Source organism: Cynara cardunculus (assembly GCF_001531365.2).
Source record: "Cynara cardunculus var. scolymus isolate 2C chromosome LG 13, CcrdV1, whole genome shotgun sequence".
NCBI lineage: Eukaryota > Viridiplantae > Streptophyta > Magnoliopsida > Asterales > Asteraceae > Cynara > Cynara cardunculus.
In genome coordinates this window covers 9,874,283-9,894,297 of record NC_037540.1, presented here as the reverse complement: position 1 = coordinate 9,894,297, position 20,015 = coordinate 9,874,283, and the positions used below count along the sequence as shown (strand labels likewise).

The following is a 20,015-nucleotide window of genomic DNA, read 5'->3' as shown; positions in this document are numbered from 1 at the left end:
GTTGTTGAGTCAGCTTGGACCATCATGACTTCTTCTCGGTTCAGTTAGTTAGGAGACAAGTCGATGGGGGTGGCTCATGTTCTCTTTCAACAAACCTGTTTTAACTCTTGTATCGTTTCGTATTTCGAAGTTCCTCATTTTTCTTATTCCATATATGAATATCGTTTGTTCTTTGGGTGATCAATAATACAACTTCCTTTTACTTCAAACTTTTTTTTTTGATCTCTCAAAACCATTTTTCTTATATTCATTGTAATTGATCCCTGTTTTAGAGGGTGTTTGGGATTGCTTATTTGAAACAATTTATGTTTTACATAAAAACACTTATCAACTTATTATAAATCAGAAAAATTTAATTTCTTCAAAAACTTTTTATTACCGGTTTGATACCGGTATAAATTGTGTATCTAAATACTTAAAATACTTATTATCAGTGTCACACTATAATAAGTCAATAAATTGTTTTCATAAGTAATCACAAACACCTCTTTGTAGCTCTAAAATCTTTTATGTGAGTCGACTCGTTGGACCCTTGCGTGTCAAGGAAGAGACGTGCGACTGTCCCAAACCCTTTTCTTCCCGCATTACAAGAACGCAGTGACCACATTCTTCACAACGTAATACCATCTCCTTTCGCAAAATGGGACTCCTCCGATGCTCAAACCCGCATTGAAACCCTAATCAGTAATTCATTTCTTTCTATCTTAATTACATACAATCAAGAACATTGGTATATGGCATTAGCGATTGGTTCGGCAGCAGCTTCTTCACTCGCCCCTGGGTTTAGGTTTCATCCCACGGATGAGGAACTCGTACGTTACTATCTGACGCGTAAGGTTTGCGGGAAACCCTTCCGATTTGATGCTATTTCTGATGTCGATGTCTACAAAGTCGAGCCATGGGATCTTCCAGGTCAATCCACTTCTCGCTCTTAAATTGTTCGTTCAAATCTGGGGTTATATAATATAATGAATCAGTTCCTCTTGCAGTTGTCCTGTTGTGGCTTTTGTAGTCTAAGGATCATGTTTGTACGAAATTAAGCTTCATGATTTTTGGTAGTATACATATAGATCATGTAATATTAGGTTATGTAAATGAATTGACATCTTTGCTTGTATTATTTGGTTAATTTTGGGGTATAGGTTTGTCCAGGCTGAAAACCAGAGACTTGGAATGGTACTTTTTCAGTGTCTTGGATAAGAAATGTGGGAATAGTTCCAGGACAAATCGGGCAACCGAGAAGGGGTACTGGAAGACTACTGGGAAAGATCGAGCTGTTCACCATAGATCTCAGCAGGTTGGGATGAAGAAAACTCTGGTTTATCATAGTGGTCGGGCCCCAAAAGGTGAGAGGACAAACTGGGTTATGCATGAATACAGGCTCATGGATCAGGAGCTGCAAAATGCTGGACATGTGCAAGTAAGGATATTGTCTTTGTATAACTTCATGATTCATGCATATATAATATGTGTTGGTGAAAATTCATATGCATTTGAATGGAAAAATGCAAAAAAGAACTGAAAGTTGCAGGAGAGGAAGCTCCAACCTTACTGCAAAAAGAACAGAAAAATGCAGGGGATGGGAGAGAAACGGCAAATATGTTGTGTTCCTGTTTGAACAACATATATGCGGTGTGGTTGGAGTTGAAGCAACATTTGGTGTCATGGCTCCACCAATGTGGTGCTTTTATGGTGCTAAGGTTGGAGATGCTCTAAAAACAGATAGATGGAAGTCTTGGATGTGACTATAATATTGTTATTCTTTGTAGCATGTTTTCACATTTTATATTTTGTATAGCTTGTTATTATATGGTCATGGTGTCTTCTTTTACACTGGACTTTCGGTTGGCAGAATGCATTTGTTCTCTGTCGGATCTTTCACAAGAGTGGTTCTGGACCTAAGAATGGTGAAAAATATGGGGCACCATTTGTTGAGGAGGAATGGGAAGATGATGATGAGTTAGTATTGGTCCCCAAGCAGGAAGATCATACTGAGAAATTGCCTGTTGATGAAGATTCCTATCTGAATGCTAATGAGATTGAACAGGTTTGCACACTTTACGTATTTCAGTTTTTATAATTATGGTTGTCATGTTCAAACTCCAAGAAAGCAGAAGGGGGTCCCATGCTCTTCTAGGTTGTTCATAAGGTGTCAATTTATTTATAATTATATACATGAAGTAATTACACCTAGATCACAAGAGATTTCTTTAAAAGACGAATTGTGGATTGTGAGGAAAGAGAAGAGGGACGATTATGAAGAAAAGAAGGAGGAGAAGACTACGAGGGAGAGAGATTTAGAGAAGAAAATAAGAGACTTGCCCGAGTTGGAAGAGATTGATAATCGAGGCTTTATAGTTGAAATCAATGAAGCGATGTTTATGATGCATCATCAACCGAAAGCATATCATGTAACCACAAATCTCTTGGGATACGAACTAAGAACCATAAAAATTCGAAACTCTAAGTGAGGAAGGAATCATAGCAGATCCCTACAAATTCAGTTGCATCCGAATTTAGATCTCGATCTAGATCCACTAGATGTTTACCATCAGATGTTTCTAAGGTTTTAAAGAATGGAAATGATCCTCGAGGCGTTTTCCCATCAGGTACGTGAGGCGTAAGCCCCAAAAAACCAAACAATAAATGCATAATAGTTAACAAAACAAACATACTTTTATATATGCAATAGCATGTGGCAGCATAATACACCAAAAACAATGTGTATATATATATATAGGAGTGTAAATGATGCGAGTCGAACTCGAGTCTCGATAGCCATTTCTTAAGCTCGACTCGAACTCGATTGCAATTTTTTAAACTCGAGCTCGAACTCGTTTGAAGCTCAAACCAAGCTTGAACTCGAACTCGAATAAAGCTTGAACTCAAACTCGAATGAAGTTTGAACCAAGCTCACCCATTGAAGTTTATGAAATTTTAGGGTCTTCTCTTATAAATTTTAAAACTTAAAACGTGTTCTCCTAATCTTTATTACACTAAAAGGGATGCACCTCAAACTTCATCATCAAAAAGATAAAGTTACACACTTCATTTACATCCCTCTCTTTTTATACCACTTATTCACCCTTCCTTTACTATCTCTCTTCCATGTAGGACTATTTCACAAACACTTCTATAGTTTTTTTTGTCCTTTTTTAATTATGATTTTAATAAAAAAGAATTGATTAGTTGTTATAATTAAAAGATGCACAATTTTGTTCAAATATCTATTATTATGGGACATTTTTATTATATTATATTTTACAGATGATATTATAAAACTGATAATGTTTTAGAACTAATTATATATAAAAAGATTTGAGTATCTCATGAGCTTTTTGAGTCGAGTATCGGGTAGCTCGACTCAACTTGTTATTATGTCGAGTCGAGCTCGAGTTCGAGCCAACCTATTCAAGTCGAGTGTTGACTGAGCTTTGATCGAGTTGATCTCGAGTTGTCTCGTATCATTTACACCCCTATACACACACATATATAGGCGAAGGATCGTGCGATAAGGAGAGTTAAGGTAAGGAGTGTAAGATCACCTTTAATCTCAAACCCACCCATGAATCGTGATTGATACGGGGATTGATCCGGTGCATTTCATCTTAATGTGCATCCAAGGGTGGAGATCACTTATGCTTCTCACTTAACTCTCCTCACCGGAATCGTAGGTTGGATATGTTGCTCTGTGAGAATCGTGAGGAGGGGATTGTGAGAACAGTGAAGATGATGGAGAGAATGAGAGATAGAGGCAGAATTGGAGAAGAATTAGTGTCGTGTGTGTGTGTGTGAAAGAGAGAGAAGATCGACGACAGTTGAGAGAGAGAAGAAAGGGGTTGAGATATACCAGTTTAAAATCAGACGCCTCCTATGCCTGAATCGTCGCCTTACCCCACCTCACTTAGCAAAGTTATACACCTCAATTCAGGCTTGAGAGGCGACGCCTCAAACTCGTTTCTGGACTGCCTCGCCTCAAGGCGTACGCCTCTTTCGATTTTTAAAACCATGATATCAACAAGACAGCAAGTACATAGTTGAAAGTGTAGCAAAAATGCGACTTGTTTTTTTAACAAAATCATACCTTCTATAAGAATTGCATTAACAACTATTTGATAAAGACTCCGCACAAAAATATAGCTCATGTCAAGCAGATTGTAGAACTCCATCAACTTCACTTTATTAGCCTTGTCAGTCTTTTCTTTCATTTTCAAATTTTGCTTTTATTGCAATGATATAAAATGCTTGATAGTTGCTTTTCATTTTATAATTGGATGCGATTGTAATGCCATTTCTAGTGGTATGATGTTTTTTGTTTCATGACTTCTCTATGGCACCAACGTGTGTGGCATCCGCTCGCTTGAGCTTCACAAATGTTGTAACTGAAGTTTCATATGAAGTAGGGGGTGCTCATGGGTTGTGTTGATTGGGTTGAAGGCATTTGAACAAGCCAACCCATGTTGGTGGTATGAAAATTTTCAACCCAACCCAAACAAAAGTGCAACCCGACCAACCCGAAATTTAAACAAAGTAACATCAACATTAGGAACATAAAAATAAAGGAAAGCTTACTTTGAAATACTTTTTAAGAAAATATACTAGTTCATTAATATTTAGATATTACATATAATTTTCCGATAATGCCCTTCTATGAGTTTCATTGGTCGTTGTTCCCCGTTTGTTTTTGATAACCTATACATATTAAAGAGAAATACAAATAATTTTAGAGAAGCAGCTAAAACTTTCATTGTGTTATTGGGTTGGTTAGGTTACTTTGAGCCTAACCCAATAGATTCGGTTTGCCCTAATTCTATATCGATTATATGGCGGGTTGCCGTGGTTGATTTTTTTCGGGTTTATCGGTTGGGTTGGTTGGATTGATTGGGTTGATCGGTTTTTTGAGCACATCTAATATGAAGCATCAAGCTTTAAGCCACAACAAAGTGAATTGAAGCTGACGTTTAGAGAACCACACCTATGATCCAAGACATCGAGGAATATAGCCGAACAAGTTTCATTTCCAAGAAATAAAGGTGGCCAAACCCTTGGTGCTTAACGCACCAAGATCAAACATAATTTGTATGCAACATGAAGGATGGAATACTTCTCGGCACAAACACTACACTTCTTTGGAGTTGTACAGGAAGTTTCATTGGAATGGTTTATCTTTAGTTGCAGGCCTTTCAAGAGAGTATCTCCCTTGGGGTCGAATCAACCATCCAACCAAGAAACAAAATGGTTAGATATTTCTCAACTTACAAATCATGACACTTCGGTTAAGGTTGACCAATGTGAGGCTAGGGATTGCGGATATGGTCACAAAAACCAAGGGGTCAGGGACTTCATGGGCTGGTGCAAAGATAAAGTTGATAGACTCCTTGGAGCTATGGCTGCAAGTATCCCCTTTTCAAGCACAGTAGTGTATTGGGTCTTTCTTTTTCACCTTGAGGACAAGCTGAATGTTGGGGGGCAGGTATTGTTATACCCTCGGGTCAACAAGTTTATAAGTGAGGTCAACAAGTCAATAGGAGTAGTATATATAGGGAATGGGGTTAGAGGGAAATCATTTTGTTTCGTAATCAATAAGGTGAGAACTTTTGGGAGAGACATGGCCTCTCGAAAGCCAGGGAATTTATTGTAAGCCATCTGTAGAGAGTGTAATCTTTTGATTTCTCTATCAATGTGATGAATGTGCATTATTAACCTTTTGGACTGCCAAGTTAGTTAACTGAAATTTGATCAGAAGTTTGTATTTGTGGGCTTGTAGTGATTAAACAGCCTTCTCTCGGTTATTAGAACGTTATTAGAAGATATAACGCTTAATAAGCAGCAGGCAAAACATAATCTTGTTTGGTGGTAGTAACTACTTCTCAAGTTGATTGTTCTATGTTGAATCATGAAGTTTGATATTGCAAAATATGGTTTAGAAGATTGACAACTGTTCAAGAGTTCTGTGAAAAGAATCCTTGGACTTCCAAATCCGCTATTGGAGATTCAGTGTTATGGGATGGAGTTTCCATCCCCTAACACAGAATCTTTCATAGCAAAACCTTGTTTTGTTCTCAAATGTGGTTAAAGTAACAGAGGAATATCATGGTCGGTCATTAGTTTACTGGTATACAATCTTCTGAATGTTGCCATTACTGACTTGGTGACTCAAAAATTTAGGCACATAGACTTGTAAGGTTATTAGTTTGATCTTACCCTAGTTCATAGCATAATCTTTGGTTTGCTTATTTTCATTGTTCGGGAGATTGAGGGACATAAGCACATGGATTCGCCTTAGATAACTGTATTCCATGTAATTAAGTAATTGGATTTATGTTAGAAAAGTAATCCAAAATGGCCCAATATTGCCATTGTGGATTTTATTTATTTTGACATAAAATATGCGAAGTGCTTGAAGTCATTTTGGGTGAGTTTGGTACGTGGGACAGTATAGGACAGAAGGAAAACTTGTCCCACATTTGGCGCAAATTAGACTGGGATTGGACAGAATTGAGTGGGACAAAAATGCATTTTTCTACCCCACCGAAATAAGTGGAACAAAAATCATGGAGATGGGACAAGCTTGGTAAATTACTAAACTACCCATGTCAAATTGCAACCACAAAACCTTCAAGAATTCTCTCACCCGGCTACCTCACTCTTGCCTGTCCAATCTTCTCCTGTCCTGTCCGCGTACCAAGCGTACCCTTTGAGATGCGGGGTGATGCAATTTAGTATGTATGTATGTATGTGTATGTATATATATATATATATGCCTGTTTGTTCACCTTTTGAAGTTTCTATGTACTCTTCATTTGTGGGAGTTGCTCTGCATGAGTTCTACATACGGTGAGTGACAAGCTTACAGTTGACAAAGAGATATATGAAAAAGTGAGTTTAGAGGTAAGTTACCAAAATTATTCATTTTTGGGTCAACTTACTGTATGATTGAACTGTAGTTTTAATAATGTCTGTTAGGCATCATCATGCATTTATGAAAGTCTCATCTTGTAGTCAATCACTCCAAGATCCAAGCCAGCGTGTTCGTGATCAGTTAGTTGTCTCATTGTTGTTATGCTTTGGGCACTATGTTTCTTCCCCGAGTTGTCAGCATGATTAAGATCAAAAGGTCTGCATTTAAGGTGCATGGCAATGGTTCATGCGAAACACCAAGTTTAATAGAGAAGTAATGTCGTTTTTTATATTTGTGATGATGAAGTGAGATACTTGAATTTCATCATATCCAGTATGGTGGTTTAAGGGACTTACGATATGGGGAAAATGATGGGGACATGTGGGACCTTTGTATTATCTTCAGTCTTTAACTATATAAAATGAGAAATGTTTTCTTTGATATCGTTTGAGTGCAGTTTATTATATGGTATGATGTTTTCTTATCAAGCCTTTGTACGTTTCTGTTAATTTCATGTCCATATGAATTGAAGTCGTCGTATTCAAATCCTAAGAGTGCTTACTTTTTTTTTCTTCTCGTTTTCTGTCAGATTCTTGGCACTGACATGCCACGTGAAGTTGGTCCTCTCCCATTAACCTTTGATGAGGGTAATAACGTCAGTTGTGCTGATATATCTGCTACAGTGACTAACGACCCTCGGATATCCTTGTTGGATCATGTGGGTGGATCTGAATCTCAGGCTGACAGAAGTGACAGATCTAAGTTGTTCGATCAGGCTGTGCAGAATGAGTTGGATCTTGGGTCTGTTAATCATGAATATATCGGAGAACCAGATGATACCATGAATTTTGACATGGATTATTTGCTTGATGAACCATATTTTGATGCTATTACTGGTGACCTTTCACTAGACGATAGCTTATTCTTTGAAGCAAATGACCTTAAACATCCTGTGGAGTCTGATCCTGGACTTGACATGCTCGATGAGTATCTCTCCTTCAGTAATTCGGATTTCGACAACTTGCAGCACAATCTTGTTTCAGTAGGAAGCGAGCAGAACATCCTCCCTGACTCGTCCTTAACTCTTAAGGTGGTAACAATTCTGTCCCATAATAACCGTCACATTGTCTATTTTAGTTTGCCCAAAATAACTATAAAGTAATGCCTAATTTTCAATCCTGTTCTTAATTTTAAGATTGGAGAAATTCATTACTCCCTCTATTATTAAGGGTAAAATCGTCATTTAGTTGATTATTTTTTACTTTGAAACCGTGTCTTTCATTGTGGACATTTAGTTTGTTTTGTGGGGGGGGGAGTAACAAATAGGACATGAGTTATTTTCTCACATTATGATCAATACTCCGCTGATGATATGCTTGTTTTCTATTTCTCAGAATGTGAATGATCAAACCCATCAAGTAATCGAAGCAAGCCAGGCCTTTGAAGGACCAAAGGACGATATTGCCTCCTCTTCAAAGAAAGGTAAAAAAAGGGTGGTCAGGTTGTTGTTCATTTCGATTGGTATTCTGTTCCCGAAACTGAAACCTTTTGCTTACAGACATGGCTTCATTCCCGTTTATGAAAAAGGCGAGTTACATGTTGGGGAACATTTCTGCTCCACCTGCTTTTGCATCGGAGTTCCCTACCAAATATCTGGCTTCTGAAGCTTTGGGTTCGACCCATGTAACTTCCGGTATGATCCGTATCAGCAGCAACGTCTCCTTCGGTGAGGGTGCGGTGGACTTGTCGTTGGGGAAACACGCACAACTCAACATTGTTCTCTCGTTTGGCGTGGGACAAAGGGGCGTCAATCATCCACATGAAGGTGGGAAGGCTAATTCTCGAAATTGGTTTTACTGCGTATTTTTGTGGATTCTGGTGCTTTCTTTGAGCTTCAAGATCGGGAGTCTGATATGTCCCAGGTCGTTAATGAGCTGAAGGAGCAGTCTATATATACATACAAAACCTTATATGCTTAGTATTTAGCAAGTTAAAAAAGAATAATATTCGTGGAATTTGATGTCTCGACTACTTTGTGACTGTTGAACTTGAGATCTTTTTGTTGGTTATCCTGGAGTTTAAGACCTATACGTACATAAATCTTAGTTTTATTTATTGGTCCTCTTAATAGTATCCGTAATGTTCTAGTCCTCTTAAAGTTTTGCCTTGTTTTTCTTAGTTTCCAACAGGTTGATTGTTTGAATTTGCTCTAGATTTGGGTGCTGTAATGCTTGATGGTCTAGACTGACTTGGTGCTGTTTGGTTAGTATTTCATTGTGGATAAAACTGTTTGTGTCGATTAATTTTTTTTGCATACATTATTGAGATTTTTTGTTTGGAAGAGTTTTTCATAGATAGAATGAGTGTTTTTTATGAAGATGGGGCAGGTTTGGAAAAAAAAAACTTGACTTTCCGAGTAAAGCTTTCCCAAAAACCTTACTGAATAAGCTACTTTCTATATCATTAAGCCATTACCAAAACAATTATTATAGCTGACCGAATAAGCCGAGTACTATTAAGCTCATTAAGCTGCTGACAAACTTGCTCTTATTCTTTTAGCTTTACATAAGTGTTCTTTTTTAATCCGGGACTCTTCATTTGACCCTACCAAGCCACCTCAAATAAATAGTATCAGAAATAATCTAATCCTCTATTTTTGCCACCCTCAAACCTGCTTTTCAGTCCCTCAAACAAACATACAACTTAACTCATATAGGGTTTAATAAAAGAAACAACCCCTTAGTTTTATTTATTGGTCTTATTAATAGTTATTTGTAATGTTATAGTACTTGTAAAGTTTTACCTTTTTTTCTTTTAGTTCCAACATGTTGATTGTTTGGTTTTAATATAATATCATACATGAAAGGAAAGGTGTAGGTTCAAACGAGTGCGGGTGACTTGGCTCACAACCTAAGCCATGGTCACCTCTGTCTCTGATTTAGCATCAGATGTCGTGTTATGTAAAATGAAAGTTGTTATTGTTTAAACCCTTTTCTGAAAGAAAATATTGTTACAACGGATGAAGGTTGGTTATAATCCTTACAAACTTTGTGATTCCAGAACTGTATGACGACAATTTTGCATGATCGATCGACCGACCAGTTGGAAGTCTATGAAAACACAAGAGCAAGTACACCGTATACATGTGTCTCTTGAGTTCCGGCACCAAGATGACAAGAAGAAAAACCGTTCGACAGAATAATGAATACCTTAAAATGGCATAATTAAATTGCCTATTATATAAATTGTACAATAATATAAATATGATATGGCAGTAGAAACATGATGATCTAATTATGTTTCCTGAAGATCTGGGTATTGGGGTGGCATGCCATATCAACTTTTTATCAATAACTTTATATACCTTCGTTCTACATTTCTCCAGGAAGCATGGTATCCTCCGGAAGGTCACACACCGCAATTCCCTGACAAAATTAACAGAAAATATAATTAGCAAAACACGGTCTTGCTGTTTTTTTAAGGTTAACTGTTTGCCATTCAGTTACGGCTGTAACTGTCAAATGGACTACCAACAAAGCCTTTAAACTAAACGGGTCAACTATAGTTCGACCCCGTGATTGAAATTATCTTTATCGTTTTGAGTTCATTGATTCTATCATAACATGAATTAATTTAAACTCAAAATTCTTAAGGTTACAAGAAGTTATGGATCTTTTAAATTAAAGTTGGATTGACTTGCATGCAAGAGGCTTCATGGTAACGACCTCTCTACCTTTTGGGATAGATATAGTTAGTGATTCTAATGAAATCATCGGCCTATATTGTGTAATTGGATTCACAAGTGAATATGGGTTGTTAGTTAAGCTATAACACAGGCTAAAAGGTTGTTGCCCCTAATGGGTCGGTTAGTGAGTTATTCATCAGTGTTTGTAAACGCTGATGACTTAGGTGGTTCTCACTTGGTGTTAGATGCTTTAGCGTTCATCTAGTTCAGGATTCTTCAGATTTCATATGGGTATTGCATCAGTATTGTAACTGCCTTTTTGTAACCGCGACTACTTATTCCCAACAATGGGGGGTTATTTCTCGCATTTGATGTAGAAACAATCACAATTCTCTAGATTTAAAAGGTAATGATTATTGCCAAAATGGTTACGAAGATTTGAGATTATCCTCAAGTTAATTTTGTGATACCTAGGCAATTTGTGTCAAAATATAACCTTAGAAAAGCGAACTCTCACACGTTCTCAGATTTTATCCAGGCAATTACTAACTGTTTCTTGGTATTCACGAGTTTCCTCCAACATATACAAGGACTCGTACATCCTATCCCCAAATCCTACCTCGATATGGGATATACTAGGCTAGTTTGGTATGTTACTAAAGAAAAGTTAATTCTTAGCCACCATCTTAGAAACTGCTATTTTTTTATCAAGTATGAGTGTTCTTTTGAATTCTAACATGTTGATTGTTATGGAAAACTTTAATCAGTACTCACCTCTCCTGTTAGGTGCGCGACACATTTCTTCTCTGCAAGCAGCTCATCCTCGGACTGAAAGAAAATAATGAACCCCGACTTTAGCGTTGAACTTCATAGAGAAAAAAAATAGGAAGATTCACATGTGAAGATTTTGAGCACCTTTTTAATTTTGCTGCGAAGGTAGTCGTCAAATATCACATCTTTGACAAGCTCGTAATCACCATCCCCCTAATCACAAATAATGTTTTTTATCTTATAAAATACATACGGGATGAAGAGTAAAAGCTTAATTTCTGGTTTGTACTTACCTTGGACCTGCAAGGCATGCTGAAAACTATGTCTTCTGCTATTCCATAAGGATTACCATTTGTATAAACCTGCATTTATCCATTTCTAGAGAGTTAGCCTAGTGGCTAAAGACAATGACCTAGCAACCACGGTGCACCAATTGCTCCCTCTTAAAAGATGGGCTGCAGACACGACATGAAGGGGAACGCTGGTTGGTATACTTAGGATGGAAGTTTTGTATGCTGTCAAAAACGGAAAGATGCAATAATCCCGTTATCTATCAGCGTGGGATGAGTTGTTACAATATGTTTCTCTTATAGTGTTTTATTATAATCTTTGAGGTGATCCATTGTATTTGTGAGAATATGGCATCAAATTACTCTCCAAAAAAGTCCTTTTAGCATAAAATGGAGATTCCAACATATATTGAGGTGAAATGGTCCAAGTCTAGCCGATCTCCCTCCAACAAAAGGCTAGACAGGGCATAGATTGTCTGAGTGTCGAGTCCCTAGAGTAGTAGACCTTGACTTTGATACCATGTGAGATAATGTAAAATCCCCTTAGATTACTCTCCAAAAAAGAGAAATGAGATTCCAATATTTATTAAAAAGAAATATCCGATATGGGACTCCAGCCAGTATTATACTTTGAAAGGAGTAAAAGACTATACATTATGAATATTTTAATAAAAATAAGCAACGGTAAACTTACTCCAGTAGAAAACCAATCACCCTCAGGTGTGGGTGTTACAAGAGACCTCATTGCATCCACAATAGAAACTGCAGTTGATGCAGCCGATGATCTTCCCCATTTTTTAATTAAAACTCCACCTCTCTACAAAACATTTTCCAACAATTAATGCTTAAAACACGTAAAAAACAGTGTATGCAACAGTGAGAGCATAGTCAAATCAGTCTCACCTTTTGAACCTTTTCGGTAAATTCCTCTTCCAACCACTTCCTATCCCTTATTACCTCTGGGACAGGAATTCCGTGTATTTTAGCATTTAAAAAGTCAGGAACCTAAGAAAAAGAAATTATACATTGCAGCAAATAAAACAAAGACGCTAAATTGGAAACATAATGTGAGAATATGTGGAGACAAGGGAGGTTCCAAGATCAATGGAGGAGAAACTGTCCAAGCCTAGTCTATGTGACACTCTAACACGCCCCCTCCAATGGAGGCTAGACAGGCCTAAATTGTCCCATGTGAGAATATGTGGATCCCCATATTACTCTCCAAAAGAGCCTAAAGGAGAGAATGGAGGTTCCAACATATATAAAGGAAAAATTGTCCAAAGTCTAACCGATGTGGGACTCTAATACATAATAACTAAGAAAACCGCAACTTGTCAAGTTGTTGATGAAACCTGAGTTGTCGAGTGGTTCCCCCAAATGGTGACGTTGGAAACTTTATCGTAGAAAACTCCTGCTTTGAGAGCCAACTGCAAAAAGAATAACATGTTTGTATATATTTGAAGACTTGGTTAAAGTTAATTTTAACGGTATTTAGTACCTGGCATTTCGCTCTATTCTCGTCTAGTCTAGTTAAAGCATGAAAATTCTTTGCAGGTATGTTTGGAGCGTTCTTCATGCAGATCAAAGCACTGCAAGTGACATACAAGAAGAAGATTATCACTTTACAACTTCATCATGGAAATACTTCTTCCGTCCCCCTAAAATAGAGATATAGTTTGAATTTTTAGGTCAAATAAACTGAGTTTCAGTTTCAAATATAAAACATACGAGAGAATGGAAGGCCTAAATCCATGACTAACATCCAAAATGAGTTACCAGGGGCGGACTTAACAAGACCGGAGACAGTGCATATGCACCCACTCTATGGTGTGGACGAAGAGGTATTAAAGGTGCACCCGTTTTGAATTGACATGTCCTCCTTTAAATTAACAATAAGTGGTTGCAACCTAGTGGTTGTGTCATGCGTGATTGCATTGCATGTGGCACTACTGCATTAAAGGTTGCAAGTTCAAATCCCTTTGGTTCGCTTTTAAATTTTCGGTAACAACAACAGAAAATTAGGAAAAACTATGTTGCAAAAAGCCATTTGTTTGTCATTTTTATTGAAACCATACTTGGTATTGCAGGGGTTCCCCACCACCATGACTTTGACATTTCGTGAAGCAACGGCATTGAGAGCTTTTCCCTGTCATATTCCCATTGAACTATAAGACTTTTGAGAAATTGAATTGAGATTTTTGAGTTAACGAAGTGGAAAAGAATTAAAAGCACCTGCTCAGCGAAAATTTGGCCATTAATGTCTAACAAGCCGGCTCTTTCCATACCAGGTCCTCTAGGCTTTGCTCCAATCAAAAGTGCCCATTCTACATCTTCGAATACCTCATATGGATCTATGCCGATGCTCACCTCCCTCAATAATGGAAATAAAGAGTCCTCGAGTTCCATGGCCACTCCTGCATTATTACCATTGCATCATGCAACTATATAACCTTGGGACGTAGTTAATACTATATAAGAGTGCTATATATTACCTTCAAGAGCTTCAAATGATCGTTCAGATCCCAAAAGTTTAAGGGCAAGAGGTTGATCCGGGCCAAAAACCTCGCCAGATGCAAGCTGTAATTAAACCATGAGTCGTGAATCTTCATCCAAGCATGGTAAAAAAAAGGCAAGAAATATAGATTTGATCATTTTCAGTGCTAGGTAGATAGATGATACCTTTGCACAAGACTACAATAGAACACATATTTCTGCTTTTTGATTGTTTGGAACTGTAACACAATAGAACTGTAACACATTGGGGCTGTTTACTTGCGACTGAAATAGGCTTATTAGTCTCTATGGCTTATTCGCACAGCTCATTTGGGTTGTTTACTTACGGCTTATTCGCACATATAGAAATGGTGTGTTGTCCCGTTCAGCCATAAAAATGACACCCCTACCCCTTATATAAAGCACCGTCTCCTTCCCATATGAGACACCCCATCTTTGGCCTCTTTATGATTTTTTGTTTTGATGTTCAAATAATTAATATTGGGGGTAAATCGGTCATTTATGTTATTCAAACCATTGGTTCAGATAAAAAAAATAAACAACAATACCCATTTATCCAGACAGACAAATTTATTCATACATGACTTAATAAAAAATTTGGTAAACAAGTTTATTATAATGTTCAGTGAACTTCAAATCATTTTGTTTGCTTTGTTTTTGCATATTGTGGGAAGTTTATATTTGTAATTGCAGTGTCATAGGTCATTTGGTATGATCTGGATTAATTCAAGACTAACAGGTTCCGCGTAGCTATATTCTAGCTTGGAGGTCGGGGATGCATAATCCTATAAGCGGATGTGAACCTGGGACTAATTATGTTATGGCTAGTTTTTACGAAGAGCATGGCCATGCTGTATGCTGGGAAGTTTTCTGAAAAGCACGGTTGTGCTCATGCTCGTCTATTATCCAATGTTTTTTTTTTCCTGCGAATAACCAAAAATAACTTCCAAAAACCAATTCCACCTGCCATGTAACTTTTTGCTGAATTCATACTGATATATACATAGGTATTTTGGAACATGAAACATATGCCGAAAATCTCGTCTTTCTCTTAGATTCAAGCTTAGAACTGAGATGTTCTGCATAATCCCAAAGTGGGATCGTGTAACCCAAAGCTTAATAAGTGTCCAGTTACTACTTGAGGTAAGTGTTCCACCCGGCGCATAAACATTTATCCAAGTCTCCAACTCTTTTGATTGATCAAATACACATCCACAACTCCAAACTTTCTAACATTTTCCCTTGAAAATCACCATTTTCCTTGCATCTATTATAATTCATGTCATGATTGTCTTCTCGAAAGCAAAACTAAAGTGTTACTATGGAATTTATTGTCCAATCAAAGAGGCAGAGGTATATTTGTTAGGTATCCGGCCACCTCGTCTGCAAAGACCTTGGAATGAATTTGAATACAACTTTCATCATTTTTCCAATTCCAAAAAATAGAAAATAATTCGTTACCTTGAACAGTAGATGGTTGGATATCATTCCTGCAGCACCTGAAACAGCAATATTAATCATTTTCTTCCATGATTTTGTTTCTTCATCCTGATAATGTACAATCGCAAAGAACACATATCAGAACTCATCAAATAACAGATTATGATCATGTTGATGCTTCAACACAACATTTGACTACGGAAACTAGTAGTCTTATAGGTTGTGATTATCAAAGACTGGACAAATACAGATGGCATGGAATGATGACACACAAAGTATGCTTCAAATATTCATTCCATTGTCATCACTAGATGTATATGGAAATTCGAAAAATCACATATTTTGTCTGATTTGTTATTTGATTTAAACCAATCCGTATCCCGTATCCGTTGTTAGTGCACATGGATATAAATGTGATTGTATTATGCATCCAAAAGTGTCAATGATTATAACACTCCTTTCTGTTTGAAAATTTATGCAACTAGTTTTTTTGGCGATTCAAAAAAATGTTATCGTTTTAGTTGTTTCGTTCAAATTTACCTTTTTGTGTATTGGTAATCAATAGTAATCAATATTTGAAATTTGTTTGATTGATGATAAGAGCATCTCCAACAAGTATACTATATTTTCTTCTAAATTTGGAGATTTCTCCATTCTCTCTCCCTTTTTTCTCTTTTAAAAGAGTTTTGGAGCAAAATTTTCCCAAATCTTCAAAATTCCTAAGATAACATAGTTGTCGAAGAGCTCTAAGTTTTTTGATTTTGTAGTTTTCCATATTTAACGTACAATAATCAACAAAAATAACATTTTAATTAAATTATGTTTAAAATTAATATATACATTTTTGTAGGACGGAGGGAATAGACGATTTAATTAGAATGTAAGACGTGTTTTTATTAATTAAAACAAATTTTATATTTGATTCTACCAAGAAAGATCGATTCTACATTGATGTCAACATTTTGAAATAAAACTTTTTTCAGGACATGAAATCATCAATGTTATCCTCATCCAATATGAGGTAAATATATGGATTCAAACAATACGGCCTTCATGTCCAAATTTGCATGGATTATTCAATTGTATAACAAAAACCTATCTCAACAAAAAAATTGAAGTGAATAAACGTTAATTACCGTAATTAATTTTCATCTGATACTAATAAGAATAATCAATGAAGATCAATTGCACCACGATGTCGATTTCGAAATCAAAATTTGAAACTAGAGGTTCTTCAGAACAGAAATTATAGCAGTGGAATAATTTCTAAGAGCGAGGGTTTATGAAACTATATCCAATGACATAGAACTTACAGCCTTCAGATCATAAGTTAGGCAGAATACACCGAAACAATCAGGCTTTTGTTTTGGATCTCTGATATCAATACCAGCCGGTGCTTGAATTTGGCTTTAAAATGAACAACAAACACAAATTATCAATAAAAAATCACTCAAAATCGTATTAGAAACGAGAACAAAAAGAAGCTTACTCAGATGTAACAGAGCAACGGATTGCGGTAGTTTGAGTTCGAGGAAGATGGCGGAAAGTGAGGCGGCGATGGTAGGAGACATGAGTTGATGATGAAACATACGAGAAGTGCGTATTTCTCAACTCCGTCCTTGCGTAAGCAGGGCCAAGCTCTGCCACCGCCATGGAAGCAAAGTGAAAGGAAAAAGGATGAGGAGAAATTTGGAGGGAGAAACAGAAGAGGAAGGGTAATATTTTTATGTGGATGATGGGGGAATATAGTTATAAGGTCGTATAGCATGACACTTGTCACCTTCGCTCAATCCTCTAAAAATCTTCCTTTTTTCCTGGTATCTAGAATCTCATTCTATTTTAAATACAAATTTCTTGACTTGATTGATAAAATAAATACTGAATTAGGTGTTTTTAACTGGTTTTATTTCGACATCTTTTAACCGGTTACATTCATGTGGACCGTGGTGTATTTTTTAAATGAGTTGACTCTTTGTGATTACAATTTTTTAATAAGTTCAGTTCTTAAGTAAATCAACTACCTGAGTCTTGTGGTTGCATTAATAGGGATGTTAATGAGGCGGGGACCCCAATCCCTGTCCCCAGAATTTTGATCATATCCCCATCCCCGTCCCCAACGGGGAAACGGAGATTTTCTTTTCATGTTTGTGTAAAAAAAATTAAAATCAAATGTGTGAGACGCTACACATGTTTAAAACTCACATTTTTTCAATAAACCTAAAATCAAAAGAAATTTAATTTGATACAAAAAATATACATCATTATATAATAATTAACAATGGAAAACAAAAAAAAAATTAATTTAAAAAAATTAACGTCACATGTACCAAAACATATTGAGTAATATCCAAAATATATTGAAATAGAAATTACTATTTACCGATATAATAGAAATAAATAATATATAATATAATTTATTAATTTATATATATATATATATATACATATATATATATGTATATATACATATATGTATATATATATATATATGTATATACATATATGTATATGTATATATATACATGTACATATATATATGGGTACCGGGCAGGTTTGAGCCAAACGGGAATCCCCGTCCCTGAAACCCTGTTTAACGGGGAATCCCCGTCCCCGTCCCTGAAACCCGGTTTAACGGGGAATCCCCGTCCCCGACCGAGGCGGATGGACCGGGTTCCCTGACAGGTTGGGGCCAATTCCCATGCCTAGGCATTAAGGACCCAACTCGTTGTAAAATGCAACCACAAGGACACAATTCATTAAATTTTGGGCAAATTGCATGAAAAAGTAACGTACTTTAACTTGATTCCTATTTTGGATAACGTACTTTCAAAACTTCCGTTTTGGTACCTAAGATGTAAAGTTTCAAACATTTAAGTACCCGGGTAACTGGTTGAAGTATTAACCGGTTATCATACTGATGTGGTATCCAACTCGGTATTATTTGTTGACCTAGTCAGTGACGTGGATTTTTTTTAATCTAAAATTAGTCTTTTTTTTAGTCTAAAATTAGTCTTTATTGGGTTACCCGGGTACTTAAATGTTTGAAACTTTACATCTTAGGTATATTTTTTCATGCAATTTGCCCCTAAATTTTCAAAAAGGAAATAATTACCGTTAAGAACAAATAACTAGAGGGGTGAAACATGTAATTTACTCTAAATTTTTTTAGTAAACTACAAATTTGGTTCTTGTGGTTTGTTGAAAATAATACTTTTCATGTTCGTAGTTTTGAAATTACAAGATCACCATTGTGATTTATTTCATCGGCTGTTAAAATATTCCATTAAATAAAGCACATTTTCGTCATTTTATCAAAAAATTTATTATTTTACCCAATCAAAATCAATTTTATAATTTTGGTCCCTGTAGATTTTGACGTGGAACGACTTGTAGCTTGGATTGTAAAAAGAGGAATGAACGAGATAAGCAGTTTGGTCATTTGTGGATATCATTTGTACTTGAAGATCTCCATGAGCCTTCTTTTCTCGAACAAAGTAAAAATCAACTTCTATATTTTTTTTTACGTGCGTGGAAGATGGGATTGTCTAAGAGTTAGGTTGATTCTAGATCGTAAACGGGGTACAAATGCCCAGTTTACAAAGAAGATCTTTTTTTTGTAAGGGTGTCCGGGTCAAAGCCCGACTAATCCCCGACAATTTTGGAGGCTAAGCATGGCCCCACTTAAATGTCGCCAACACTCTCCTCCCAGGGCTCGAACTCGGGTTCATGACTATGTCATGCTCAAGCCTTTACCACTAGGCTGGAAGGTCTTTGACTTACAAAGAAGATCTTGAACCAACATAATTTCTTATTTAAGATATTCAAATTAATGTTTCAAAAAAGGAGCGAAAATAAAATTAAGAGTTGTTTATCAAACTCTTATCAGATAAACGTCTATCAGGTATCGCTTAGACACTTACCTTACTGGTAAATATGGTGAAAACAAAAAATCTTACCATGTAAGTAAGGGAGAAGACTCGTATCCGGTAAACGTTTACCAGATAAAATGCACTTACCACAATTTATTTTGATGGCCGATAACGTTACCCAATTAGGTAAGTGAAAGTGGTAATTTTTGCCGATAAATGTTTAATCAGTAAGCGTTTAATAAACTACCCTTAATTCCATTTTAGTTTTCTAAGATAAAAACTTTAAAAGATCGTTCTTCAAAATAAAGATTTTAAAAATTGGTTCCAAACACAATAATGAACACAAATGTGATGTTCTTCTAGATATGGCTAATTATTTATAAATTAATATATTTTCATTAAATACTAAACTATTATTTTTTTAAAAATACTAATAAAATATTGTGTTAAATGCATGAAATAGCAACCTACTTTCATAAATTTTTTTATTATAGCATTCTATTTTTGTTTTCTTTATTACAGCAAATTACTTTCAAATTATTTTT

At 36.2% G+C, this 20,015-nt stretch overlaps 2 protein-coding genes across 3 annotated transcripts; one reads left to right on the top strand and one right to left on the bottom strand.

The window, feature by feature from the left end:
• Positions 1 to 600: 600 nt before the first annotated feature.
• Positions 601 to 9,024, top strand: LOC112525684 (NAC domain-containing protein 78-like). The gene is made up of 6 exons (XM_025135907.1): positions 601 to 912; positions 1,143 to 1,420; positions 1,853 to 2,047; positions 7,491 to 7,991; positions 8,296 to 8,383; positions 8,460 to 9,024. Exons 1-6 carry the CDS (start codon positions 735 to 737, stop codon positions 8,837 to 8,839), a joined length of 1,620 nt encoding a protein of 539 aa, XP_024991675.1. The 5' UTR covers positions 601 to 734; the 3' UTR covers positions 8,840 to 9,024.
• An 886-nt stretch (positions 9,025 to 9,910) lies between these two features.
• LOC112524411 (malate dehydrogenase [NADP], chloroplastic) lies at positions 9,911 to 17,292 on the bottom strand. Of its 2 annotated transcripts, XM_025134203.1 has the most exons (14): positions 17,091 to 17,292; positions 16,915 to 17,008; positions 15,623 to 15,709; positions 14,140 to 14,224; positions 13,880 to 14,061; positions 13,723 to 13,793; positions 13,146 to 13,236; positions 13,000 to 13,074; positions 12,551 to 12,652; positions 12,342 to 12,464; positions 11,651 to 11,719; positions 11,502 to 11,570; positions 11,361 to 11,414; positions 9,911 to 10,326 (listed from the first exon to the last, which is right to left on the bottom strand). In XM_025134203.1, the coding sequence occupies exons 1-14, from the start codon at positions 17,252 to 17,254 to the stop codon at positions 10,273 to 10,275; spliced, it is 1,320 nt and encodes a 439-aa protein (XP_024989971.1). In that variant the 5' UTR covers positions 17,255 to 17,292; the 3' UTR covers positions 9,911 to 10,272. The 2 variants fall into 2 exon arrangements, with proteins under 2 accessions (XP_024989971.1, XP_024989972.1); XM_025134204.1 differs by lacking the exon at positions 17,091 to 17,292 and having other exon boundaries at positions 15,623 to 15,660; positions 16,915 to 16,979.
• Between the last annotated feature and the right edge of the window lie 2,723 nt (positions 17,293 to 20,015).

What these genes read in the sequence shown, in the direction of transcription:
- LOC112525684 (XM_025135907.1), top strand. Translation starts at nt 735, where the DNA reads ATGGCATTAGCGATTGGTTCGGCAGCAGCTTCTTCACTCGCCCCTGGG. An exon ending in AAAATGCTGGACATGTGCAA is followed by an intron (nt 1,421 to 1,852) that starts GTAAGGATATTG and finishes TTCGGTTGGCAG; the next exon opens with AATGCATTTGTTCTCTGTCG. An exon ending in ATGCTAATGAGATTGAACAG is followed by an intron (nt 2,048 to 7,490) that starts GTTTGCACACTT and finishes GTTTTCTGTCAG; the next exon opens with ATTCTTGGCACTGACATGCC.
- LOC112524411 (XM_025134203.1), bottom strand. Translation starts at nt 17,254, where the DNA reads ATGGCGGTGGCAGAGCTTGGCCCTGCTTACGCAAGGACGGAGTTGAGA. An exon ending in TAACTTATGATCTGAAGGCT is followed by an intron (nt 15,710 to 16,914) that starts GTAAGTTCTATG and finishes GTACATTATCAG; the next exon opens with GATGAAGAAACAAAATCATG. An exon ending in AGAATAGAGCGAAATGCCAG is followed by an intron (nt 13,075 to 13,145) that starts GTACTAAATACC and finishes TTCTTTTTGCAG; the next exon opens with TTGGCTCTCAAAGCAGGAGT.